This window comes from Chlorocebus sabaeus, chromosome 7 (assembly GCF_047675955.1).
Source record: "Chlorocebus sabaeus isolate Y175 chromosome 7, mChlSab1.0.hap1, whole genome shotgun sequence".
NCBI lineage: Eukaryota > Metazoa > Chordata > Mammalia > Primates > Cercopithecidae > Chlorocebus > Chlorocebus sabaeus.
Genome location: NC_132910.1, coordinates 108,079,492 through 108,092,084, shown reverse-complemented (window position 1 = coordinate 108,092,084; position 12,593 = coordinate 108,079,492). Strand labels below are relative to the sequence as shown.

The window sequence follows — 12,593 nt, the reverse complement described above, 5'->3', positions numbered from 1 at the left end:
AGGCAATACCATTCAGGACATAGGCATGGGCAAGGACTTCATATCTAAAACACCAAAAGCAATGGCAATGGGAGCCAGAGTTGACAAATGGGATCTAGTTGAACTGAGGTGCTTCTGCACAGCAAGGGAGACTACCATCAGAGTGAACAGGCAACCTACAGAATGGGAGAAAATTTTTGCAATCTACTCATCTGACAAAGGGCTAATATCCAGAGTCTACAAAGAGCTCAAACAGACTTATAAGAAAAAAACAAACAACCCCATCAAAAAGTGGGTGAAGGATATGAACAGACATTTCTCAAAAGAAGATATTTATGCAGCCAACAGACACATGAAAAAATGCTCATCATCACTGGCCATCAGAGAAATGCAAATCAAAACCACAAGGAGATACCATCTCACACAGTTAGAATAGTAATCATTAAAAAGTCAGGAAACAACAGGTGCTGGAGAAGATGTGGAGAAATAGGAACACTTTTACACTGTTGGCGGGAATGTAAACTAGTTCAACCATTGTAGAAGACACTGTGGCGATTCCTCAAGGATCTAGAACCAGAAATACCATTTGACCCAGCAATCCCATTACTGGGTATATACCCAAAGGATTATAAATCATGCTGCTATAAAGACAATTGCACACATATGTTTATTGCGGCACTATTCACAATAGCAAAGACTTGGAACCAACCCAAATGTCCATTAATGATAGACTGGATTAAGAAAATGTGGCACATATACACCATGGAATACTATGCAGCCATGAAAAAGGATGAGTTCATGTCCTTTGTAGGAGCATGGATGAAGGTGGAAAACATCATTCTCAGCAAACTATCACAAGGACAAAAAACCAAACACCACATGTTCTCACTCATAGGTGGGAATTGAATGATGAGAACACTTGGACACCGAAAGGGGAACATCACACACCAGGGCCTGTCGTGGGGTGGGGGGAGGGGGAGAGATAGCATTAGGAGATATACCTAATGTAAATGACGAGTTAATGGGTGCAGCACACCAATATGGCACATGTATACATATGTAACAAACCTGCACGTTGTGTACAGGTACCCTAGAACTTAAGGTATCAAAAAAAAAAGAGTTGCTACATTTCAAGTACCTCAAGCAAGATACAAGGTTTACTATGACACATTCTATGCTCCCTATAAAATTCACAGTCTAGTAGTACATTCCATATTGTATATTTTTACCTATAAAATTTTTCAAACCTTTTCTGTTAGTATTTTACCTCATAATTTTCAAGGATGGCTCTTTTTGCTAGCCCAGAATAACAAAATGCTTTAAGTTTGTGTTTTTGCCTCAGAGAAATGCATATTGTTAGCCGAGGATGGTTGCTCATGCCTGTAATCTCAGTGCTTTGGGAGGCCAAGGTGACAGGATCACTTAAGCCCAGGAGTTCAAGAGCAGATCGGTCAACATGGCTAGAACCCCTCTGCAAAAATAAAACACAAAATTGCGGCCAGGCATGGTGGCTCATGCCTGTAATCCCAGTACTTTGGGAGGCCGAGGTGGGTGGATTGCCTGAGATCAGGAATTCACGACCAGCCTAGACAATACGGTGAAACCCCATCTCTACTAAAATACAAAAGTAGTAGGGTGTCGCGGCGTGCGCCTGTAGTCCCAGCTACTGTGGAGGCTGAGGCAGGAGAATTGCTTGAATCCGGAGGCAGAGGTTGCAGTGGGCCAAGATTGCACCACTGCACTCCATCGTGGGTGACAGAGCGAGCCTCCATCTCAGAAAAATAAAATAAAAAAAAAAAAGCTCAGTGTGGTGGCATGGTCCTGTAGTCCCAGCTACTTGGGAGGCTGAAGCAGGAGAATTGCTTGAGCCCAGGAGCTCCAGGCTGCAGCGAGCTATGATAGGTCTACCGCACTCCAGCGTGGGGGACAGAGTGAAACCCGTTCTTTAAGAAATAAAACAAAATAAAATAAAAGGAAAAAAATCAAAACCAAGTGCATAGTGCCTCCTTTCTTTCATGTCTCCCTCTAGAAATAATAACTACCTTCCATTATTTGACAAAATTAAAATTATTATAAGAATTCACTGTTCTATAGTAGCTCAAGGTTAATATAGAAGATTGACCACAGACATGCAAACTAAGCAAACATCAAATCAAAGAGAGGCTTAAACAAACAACAAAAAAGGAAGAAAAGAAGCAGGAAGGGATGGAAGGAGGGAGGGAGGGAGGGAGGGAGGGAGGAAGGAAGGAAGGAAGGAAGGAAGGAAGGAAGGAAGGAAGGAAGGAAGGAAGGAAGGAAGGAAGGAAGGAATTTCGAGTTCCAAATTCTTACCGCCCTCTCAAGTACAACAAGTTATGCTGCCTCTTAGTTTTTCCCTTTTTCTCCACAGCTTCCCCTCCATCACTTTTAAGAAATACAGTAATTTCAATCTACAATAAGGAAAAAATATTTTCCCTTACCCTAAAACTATTTCTTTGAACATGCCCACTCTATCCTCTTATTCATGCACAAAAAATAACATATATATATAAACAAATTGTTGACATATTCTTAGTGCAATATCTTGAATACTGATGCTAGAGAAATTGTAAAATGAATGCTAAGTCTGAAACAGAATGGTATTTTAATACAGAGAATTTTAGCTGCAAAGGGTTTATGAGCTGAGGAAACTTTTCTTATATCAAGTTATTTAACTTGAGTTTCCATTAAATTTATGCTGAAGTTAGACATTAATTTAGGTCATATTCTATTCTTTTAGGGATAAAGAATCAGGTAATATTCTACTATGTTTTAATAAGCATAGAATATACTTAGTTTATATAAACACATTTCAGCCATTTCTATCAGTAAGTTGGGTACTTAGGAAGATTAGACTAAAAATATTTACATTGCAGGAGTACCTTCTCAGATTCACTGAAATTCACCAGCATGAAAGTATTAGAGGACTACAACAAGTAAATATCATAGTATTTATAATGTAAAATCAATTTTACATGAAGGGTACATAAACTTCACAGAAATAAAATGCCCTGTTGAAAGTACTTTAGAAGAACTAAAATTTAAGCCATTTCACAATTCAACCAAGTTTGTGTTTATATTTGAAATACTGAAACAATCAGGAAAAATGTAAGTATTAACATAACCATAAATATATAAAATTATAAAGTAAAATTCTGAAGACCAATCCAAATAGTAAAACTATAAACATTACATATGTCATTTGTTTGAGAAATAAGGATAGGAAAATGTAAACAATCTAAGAAGCTAGCTACTCATCAATTCCCTTTCTATAAGGAACCTGGTAGCTCCTAAATTTATTTGTTCTGTTCAGCCGAAGATACCTATAAATTTCAAGACTCTATTGTGTTTTTTTGAGACAAGTTTTTACCCTGTCACCCAGGCTGGTGTAGTATCAAGCACTTTGGATGATTTTCCCAGTAACAAGATAATGTGTGAAAAATTAAACATGTAATGATAAGGTGTTTCACCCAAGAAAATTATCCACAGAATGAAAATAAGACAAAACAAAATTATTAGAAAACAAACCCTAAACATAGATTGCAGGCCCAAAAAAAAAAGAAAAAATAAGGATATGAATACAAAATAATTGCACAAATTAATGCAAATAGAGCAACTGGTCCACAAAGAGAAACTATGTCCAGAAACTTCTCTTCCCAGATATCATCTAAAAAGTAAAAATAATACTTTTGTGATTCTGTACATTTTAAAAATTAATTAAAGGAATTAATATAGAAGATTGCAGTAGAAAATATCCCGGTTAGGGGCAGGGAGGGAGTTACTAAAACAATTCTAAATCCATTCAAGGAATATGTATGGTCACATCTTTGGAACATCTAAAACCAAAATTGAAGCTTGGCAGACCCATAACAGTCAGGGACCTTATAAGGGCATCTCCTGTTCTACCCACTTGTAACAAGATTTTTGTTTTTGGGGTTTTTTTGGTGTGTTTTTTTTTTTGGGGGGGAGGGGTGGGTGCAGGGGAGCGTTCTTTTTTCTTTCTTTTTTTTTTTTTTTTCTTTTTTGAGACGGAATCTCAACGTCTTCAAGGCTGCAGTACAGTGGTGTGATCTCGGCTCACTGCAACCTCTGCCTCCTGGTTTCAACCTATCCTACTTCCTCAGCCTCCTGAGTAGCTGAGACTACAGATGTGTGCCACCACACCTGGCTACTTTTTGTATTTTTAGTAGAGACAGGATTTCACCATGTTGACCAGGCTGGTCTTGAACTCCTGACCTCAGGTGATCCACTCACCTCAGCCACCCAAAGTGCTAGGATTACAGGCATGAGCCACTGCGCCCAGCTGCAACATGGTTTTTGCATCATCCTAAGAGTTAGCATTTATAAATCCTCTTCAAAGTATATATTGTACATATATTCAGCATATCATTTTAACATACATCAATATCACTTTAGAGATAAAAATAACAACTTTGAAAATATCTAGGTTGTAGATGACAGTGAAAAATATATTACACCTCTGTCTAAATAGGAATCAAGGAAGGTACAAAGTAAATTGTGTATTCTGAAATCCAAATGTACAGCAAATGCAAATTCTAACTTTAAAAATTATAATTTATGATAAAAACATCTACTGTAAAATTAAATGTATTGAATAGGTAAATAATTATTAAGTGAGTCAATGCACTAGAAACAGAGCTAGACTTCGTGAAGAACACACAGTTAACAGCAACAAGGGCCTGTCTTCAACAAGGCCACATTTTACATTCTCCTTGTCAATTTTAAAATGTTTTCATTCTGTAAGTTAAAATTATCAAAGATGACAAAATACTTTAAAATTGAATCGCACTGAAAAATAATAGGTGCTAGACATCTTATGAATGTCATTGTAAGAATCACATTCCTTCTTTTTCCAAACTAGAAAAACCTGATTTGATAAACATGTTGATGTTTGAACATTTTCAAATCATGTGTGATTTTCTAATTTTAACATTGAATTCAGCAACTTATTTTCCTGTTGTACTGAAGAGACACAGTCATACAAGAGATTTGGCAATTATGTAGATCATTGGAGAAAACCTGAGAAATTTTTACTTAAAATCATCATCATAATAAAAAAGCAAACACTTAATGAAATCTGGGGTATTGTCAGTACAATCTACTGTAAAAAGAAAGGAAATATAATCCACCCAGCTGCCATTAACATCTCAATCAAATATTTACATCATATACAAGATTTTAGCTCTGAATGAATGCACTGTTCTCACTTAAAAAAAATTGTTTAAAGAACAGTTCTGTATCTCAATTTAGACTTTATTTCTTGTAATAGCATTTGCTCTGCAGATTAAGTACTTCTATTGACTTTTTCATAAAAAGGGAGGAGGAGGAAGAGAGGAAAAACACATATTCTCTGAAAACTCGATCATACAGCAACATACTGAAATAACTCAAAAACAACTGCTCTTTTTTAGCCTTCCTTAACATTTTCAAGGTTCTAAGAAGTTTGAAAGTTTGCTAAGTGATATTGGAAGAGCTTATGAGAAAATTTGAGATCTGGGCATGAATCAGCAGTCACTTGTCATAACGTCTCAGTACAACGTCCCTAGCACTTTAAAGACGATGTGAAATGAAAATGCCCCATCCTTCTTCAGCCAGCAGGTTGAAGTTTGCAAGACTTTCAAACAGAAATAGCATAGCGTAAGAATAAATTCTTACTAATTTAAGCTTCTATAGCTTCATAAGGTAATTTTTATTTCAATACTTAGAGGCTCTCATCTCAAAATAGAATATTTCAACCAATGCCATTCTTTGATTTCTATTTAATACACACTCAGTATGAAATTTTAACTGCAAATACTTCAATAACACATTAATTATTCTGACATACAGAGAGGCATTTCCTCAAAATCTCCAATTGAACATAACTGAATATTTACAACACCAGCTTTTACAGTATCGTGTCCTGGCACATGTGTTCACGGTTTTCTTCATAACATGAATTCTCATCATTGCTTAAGAAAGTCCAACTTGAGTCTATTTTATGAAAATTTTGCATATATTAAAGTCTCTAACTCTAGGTGTTAGTAAATACCTCAAAAACATGACGAAACAGGCTAGTGTAGCCAATCTGTAACTACACACACTCTATAACTATAAATACATACACACAGAAGTCCATTCATCCAAGTGCAATAAAGGCTTAGCAAACGTCAATTAATTTTGTGAAGACAGATACAAAATCTCAGTAATTTGTGACTAAAGTTTAATGACAATAAATACAGCTTGAAAAGGATAGCTGGGGAACTGAGATTAAAAATGTTGAAAAAATATAATTTTAGAATCTTCCAAGAGCATTTACAATCTATTCTGTTTCTAACAGTCTTTATCTTCTAAAACACAAAATATACGGCAATCTATTTTTAAAAGGCAATGAAAGTTATTTTTAAGATAGCATTTTGAATAATTTTCTTCCAATTAGATGTCATTTTTTTCAGTTTATCTAAATAAATTTGTTTACGATGTTTTAAAAGGCATTCCGTGTGCGCAACAGTTTTATGAAACAGCAATATTTTCTCCAACATCTCCATCTGCTGGCTTAGAGAAAAAGTAGATTTTTATTTGCTGTTTCCTTCAATTTAATATTTTTATAATTTATTTTGGTGTATGGAATTGAAATATAAAACTATTAAATTATCTTTAACTAGACTAATAACCATTTGTAAAATTCAGTCATCAAAAGAAATAGAAAGGGAAGCTTTTACGGAGTAAATTCAATATTTAATACTTTTAATTTTCAAGCTCTGTAGAATCAAGTACTCATGTTTATAGCCCTTTTACACAGTTTCATTTTAAGTAAGCTTTAGTACCTAGCAGAGCATCAAAGTTTACTAAACTCTTTTACAATGTAAAAATATTTTCCTAAAATTTGCTATTGATTTTGTTAGTTAACTACATACAATACGTGGTGTATATATATTAATGTGAAAGTTACTATTTTCACAAAAAGGCAGATTTTTTTAGTTCCTGTTTTAAACTGCTTGTGTTTAAGAACTACTAGAATACCCTCATACCCTCATACTAAAGCTCCTAGACAAGACCACAGCTACCAATGCACACTGAAGGCATGAAGGCCTACAAGGTTTTGAAAACTATTCAAAAGAGCCTAGAGGGAAAAGGCTAGAAAAAAAAAATGTTAACATGAAGAAAAGCAGTCATTTATTCTCTGACACCTTGAAGGCACTCACTAAATATTTATTGAATGAATGGTTTGATTTCTGGGACCCATCGCTGATTTCAACTGCTGAACACATCAGATACTAATCTCAGGGTTTTTTTTTTCTGGTTTTATGCTTTGTATTTTTCATAATGAAGGCTTATGTTTGAACAACCTTTAGGAAAAAAAAATCTTAGTACTCTTTTCAGCTAAGAAGACAGGAAGGGAGGAAAGGAAAAAATGAGTGAGAGGAGAGAGGAAAAGAAAACGGGAATGATGGAGAAAAAATGAAAGAAACTGAAAATCTGTCTTACTGCCTCAGGTACCCATGGAAACAAATGGAACAAAATAGGTACTTTCATTATCCCACTGTGATTGTGAAAGGGAAGGATGTGGGAGCTCAGTGAGACACACATAGTCATTTTACCCAGTTCAGAATAGAATGACTTCATTTTCTTTGTATAACCTTAACCCATTCAGTGAATCTCCCTGGATCCTTATATCAACATCAACTTCAACATTTCCAAATAATTTCCTCCATCTCAGGAATAAAATTACATTAGTAAACTAATAACTTTTCCCTTTTGAAATTATATGACTAAGGTATAAAAATCCACTTTTTAATATGTAAATTTAGCTCTGTGGGATTTTTATGATTGGCAGAGCAAGCTATTTCAAGAGCATTGCATGATGATATCTATCATCTAATAATGTCATTCGCAAAATTCCTGAGATTTCTAGAGGAAATGGGAAAAAGATGTTTAGATCTTAGCTGTCAATGTATTTAATGCTGTTGCTTCCACTTTATAAAGGAAAGAATCACAGACTTCCCTGAATAAAAAGGCAATAAAACAAAGGATAAGCATTGGAGAAAAACCTTAAGCAGGATTTAAATGATCAAGACCCATCTTGACAAATTTGACACTGGAGATTTCATTCCATTTCTTGACTTTGTGATTGCAGTTTACATAAGCATCTCTCCCTTTCCCTCTCTCTCATTCTGTCTCAAAAGAGCTAAACTAATTTTACGTTTTCTATTGTCCATAACACAAAAACAAACAAACAAACAAACAAAAAAGATACAAATTCTCTATTTCATTTTGCAATCTCTAAATTTTGAAATGTCGCAGAGAATAAAGAAATGGAGTCACAAACATGTTAAGTGATTTGCCCAGTGAGTTAATGTCAGCTCCAGAAATTTCTGTCCAATGAGCCTCTCTTCTATCACAGTACCCCCCTAGTTCTTTTTTGCAATCAGTAGGATTACTTATAACATGAGAGCTGCAAATGTCATGATTTTGAATTCCCAAGTTGTCATCTTCAAAATGTGTTCAGTTCCTGAAAATAGTTTGTTTTACTATCCTACTATAATAATCCGTGCAGGAGTAATTTTAGGCTCTGGAATTTGAACATATTTATTTTAGCTTCACTTCCTGAGGAGGGGAAAAAACTGTGCAAATGAAGACTTGATTATTCCAGCTTCGCAGAACTGTAGACAAATTAAATTGCGTGGTAATTTTTTAAAAGAAATCCACATGTTGATTACATGAATGTGTTCACTCTGCAAATGTATGAATTTACATATGTGTTTAATATATATACACACACATATTCTGGCTATATATTTTATTTCGGAAAAAATTCTATTAAAAAATTCAAAAATGTTAAGAATGAGTATCTAAACCTAATAACCTAAACTAACCACAGTCTTTTATCTTTACAAAGCCCCAATACAGTAGTTTAGCATTTGTTGAAATCAAGGAATATTCATTTTGTCAATGGACATGTTATTTTTTTCAGAAAGTTCTCATTATTTTCACCAATGAGTGAACTTGCCAATCACTGATTGTTTTCAAAAAGTATAGCTGTCAATACTTTCACTTCACATTTAAAACCTATGTCCTTCCTATACCCACAGTCGTTCCTTAGGATTCATTACTTTTCAAAGCATTTTCACGTGTTAAGTATACAATTATATACAGTTAGATACTCAGAACAGTTGCATGATAAACTTATAATTCAGGAAAAATTGGAACTTACTGATATCAAATGAATAGTCTAAATCTGTTAGGTAAATAGGTCAAATATAGAAGCCTTCAAATTTTAATTAAGTCAATTTCTTTGTATGTCATGTACTAAAATTTTCTGAGATATTCTATTACAGGCGTTTTTCAAAGCTGCAAATCCACTTCAATTCTCCTCTTCTCTCTCTGGTTCTGTACCCCTATACCCGCTCTTCTTTCTTTTCTCACTTGCCGTCAACATTTGAAGAAAATATATAGCAGTGAAACCTTCTTAAATAGATCCATTATAAACAATTAAATCCCAAATTACCACACAATGCCCCTATTCTATCATTCTAAGAAAATTGTTTCTTCATTAGTCTGGGTGACAGTAGTTGCAAGAGTTGATAATGGGCCCGATATGACAGTCCAGCTAAATCATGGAATATATGATTAAAGCTTAAAATGGGGAGGAGGGATGGCAACCAGTTGTTTGTGTGACGTGGGAAAGCTGCAGTTGGGCTTTTCCTGTGGTAATTTTCCCCAAGCTCCCTAGCCAAAGTGGGAAGTGAGCCATCCGCAAATCTCCCCCAAATTGTTATCTATGAAATAAAGACTGCGAATATTAGGACAGGAAAGAATCACCTCAGAGCGGGCGGCAGGAAATGATGGCAGCTGCTGGGAAGAGGGCAGGAAGGCACAGTGGCCGCCACTGCCTGCCCAAGCCTGCGCTGGGGAGCGAGCGAGGGGACCGGGCCCTCTGGCCTCCCCACCAATCCTTTTAGATCCCTAATTGTTTGGTTTCTGGTACTTTATTTGAATCCATCACAGAGCTTTCCAGAGAGTCCCTGAGCACTGCGTGGAGGGAAAGGGCTATTATGGAGCACTGCAAATACTAAAATGGCTGATCGGCGACTTCTTCAGATTTTCAAACTCGGCAGGATCCCACAGCTTTCCAGTCCTTTCCCCCGGCTGCCTCTGCTGGGGCCCAGCTACCTGAGAACAAAGCGCGCCCGGCTGGCAAGCTGACCGCGGCGCCCCTGGCGGCCTCGCCCCTTCCAACTTAAGCGGAAGCGCAACTGAGCAGGAGAAATTGACTGCGCTCCCCCTTGCCACCGCCTCCCCGCCCCACCCCCACGCCACCCAGCGGGCCTGGGCCTGCGTCAGCCCCGCTCCTCGCCCCTCGGGTGGGCCTTATGTAACAGCCCCGATCCCAACTCCAGAACCATTTCAACAACTTGTCCCAAAGAGGAGAACGTGGAGCTCGCGAGGGCGGTAGGGTGAGCCCAGCCGGGACTGCGGATCTAAACTGGGGGCCACGAGGGCGAGCTGCAGCTGCTGGGGCAGGAGGTCACCGGGCTCCAGCAGTCCCCCGTGGGATTTGTCCAACAGCCCGACTGCGCGCCTTGGGGAACGTGTTCTCTGTGGGCAGGGTGCCAACAGGCGCGCGATGGGGAGCGAGGTGGGAGGGCTTCCCCTGAACCACTCAAGATGAGCGAAAACCCCTTGAACCCAAGAAAGCCGCCCTCCCTGACTCCAACCCTCACCCCAGCTCCCTAATGCGCACACTCTTCAAGTCCTTTCCCTCTCTCTTCAGCCCCCTCCAGCCAGCGGGGGTCCCCAAGATTACAGCCACCTTCTCTCTACACCGTCACACGCACGCGCGTGTGCAGTCACTCACACCCACACATTGACACACAGAAACGCACACACCACCCCAGAAACGCACACACACACACTCACACTCGCTAGCCTTCCGCGTGCAGCAGCGGAAAGGCATGAATATTCATTACTTACAAGCATTGGTGACTGCGAAGCTGTTTGCCACCTCCAAATTGTCGATGTGAGGTGTCAGTCTGAACTCCGAAGTGGAAAACTGAACCATCCCTACCCGAAATGCACTGTATTCTTGATCGGCGCCCCTAGGAAATAGCCCCCCTGCAAAGAACAAACAGCAAGCAAGAGAACAGTGTCAGTGCCCGGGAGGGAAAGGAGGGGCGCCCGCTAGCACCCAACAGTCCAAGAGTCTCTTATTCACGCTAATGGGCCGAATAAACACATCTAGGGACTCGGACAGCGGGGGTGGAATATCCAAAAGGTAGCCAAGAGGTCAAGACCCAGATGAGAGTCTGAAGACGAGGTAGGTGGCCAGAAACCTTCGCCTTTCCATGTAATCACAAGCTTTGTATTCAGACCCCAAGAAAATCTGAGCAAACTGGAAAATGTCGCTAAGGCAGAATTAATAAAATTTGGGGATCCGAAATGCGAGGACCTTTTCTTCTATTGTATCAAAGCCATACTCATTTCCTTTTGCTTCATCCTAAGAAAAACATGTATATTCTAGGTAGTTTAAATCTGGAATGCAGTCAAGGTATGACATAAGTCTACATGACATGAATTAATTTGTACACTGTGAACAAAGATTACCACCAAATTATGCACAATTCAAAAGCATAGCACAAAGGGTACCTACCTATCTGTATGCTGTTAGAAGAGACACCAAAAATCAGTCCCCATAAAACCGGAGAAAGGAGGACAGAAATATGCATAATCTTTTGCATTTCCAAGAAAAGTAGAGCATCCACAATATACCCCTTTTTTTTTTCCTTTTCCTCCTCTTCCTTCTTTGGCTGTTTTCCTCTGCAAATTAGATCCTCTGCATTTTGAGACAGCAATTTAGCACCAAGCTGCTAAAACCTGAAGTGGAGTCAGAAGAATCCCTATTTCCCAGGTCCTGCTGGTGGCTGCTGATGCCCTGCGCCCTGTCCCCGCTCTAGAAGTCCGGAGGACTGGCTGAATGCAGTTTTCAGCGGAGCTGCCGCTGTGGTCCCAGTGTCTCGGAATATTCAGCACCCTCCCATGCACTCACACACACTCACCCTCTCTCGCGCTCTCTTCTCCCTCTCTCCTCTCTCACTCACGCGCGCGCGCGCACACACACACACACACATACACACACGCACACACACAGGCAAGTCACAGAGAGGGGCAGGCAGTCCCAGGCGCGCGTGCGCGACTCGCGGCAGGCGGCGGGCGCGCGCGCCCCCTCCCCCGCACGGCGCCCGGCACCCCGCACCGCCGTGGACGCGTCGCGTGCGCGGCGCTGAGAAAGCACAGCTCGGGGCCCGTAGCCGCTCTCCCTCCGCAAGACCTCGGGTCTACCGGGCTGTAGCGCCCACAGCTCGCCTCTGCCTTTCAGCACCGAGGACAGCGCGTCGCTCCCCGCCCGGAGCTACCTTTGTGCGGCTATTGCAGTTGTTGCGGAGATGCTCCAACCTGGACCGAATGCAGCAAAACTGATTTCTGGCTGCTGTGTAGAAGCCGAATTTCTCATTGTTGGCGGCGAACCGTCCTCTCACCAGGCCTGCTGTCTTACGTTAAAAATAATTTTGATTTTTATCTTCTATCTCCTGTGAAAA

The 12,593-nt window shown here is 39.4% G+C and overlaps 1 protein-coding gene across 4 annotated transcripts in view; it reads right to left on the bottom strand.

Annotated features, from left to right (window-relative positions):
- Positions 1–12,174, bottom strand: part of GRIA2 (glutamate ionotropic receptor AMPA type subunit 2) — a 153,565-nt gene extending 141,391 nt beyond the window's left edge. For 2 of the 4 annotated variants that reach the window (XR_012093489.1, XM_008000099.3), the window contains exons 1-2: positions 11,648–12,174; positions 10,972–11,112 (exon numbers count right to left, since the gene is read on the bottom strand). Coding sequence is in view for 3 of the 4 variants with exons in the window: in XM_008000099.3 (XP_007998290.1) it covers positions 10,972–11,112; positions 11,648–11,735 (229 nt within the window). In the remaining variant the exon portion in view is untranslated. The remainder of the gene's footprint in view (positions 1–10,971; positions 11,113–11,647) is intronic. The other 2 variants (XM_008000097.3, XM_008000098.3) reach the window with 1 other exon arrangement.
- Positions 12,175–12,593: the final 419 nt, after the last annotated feature.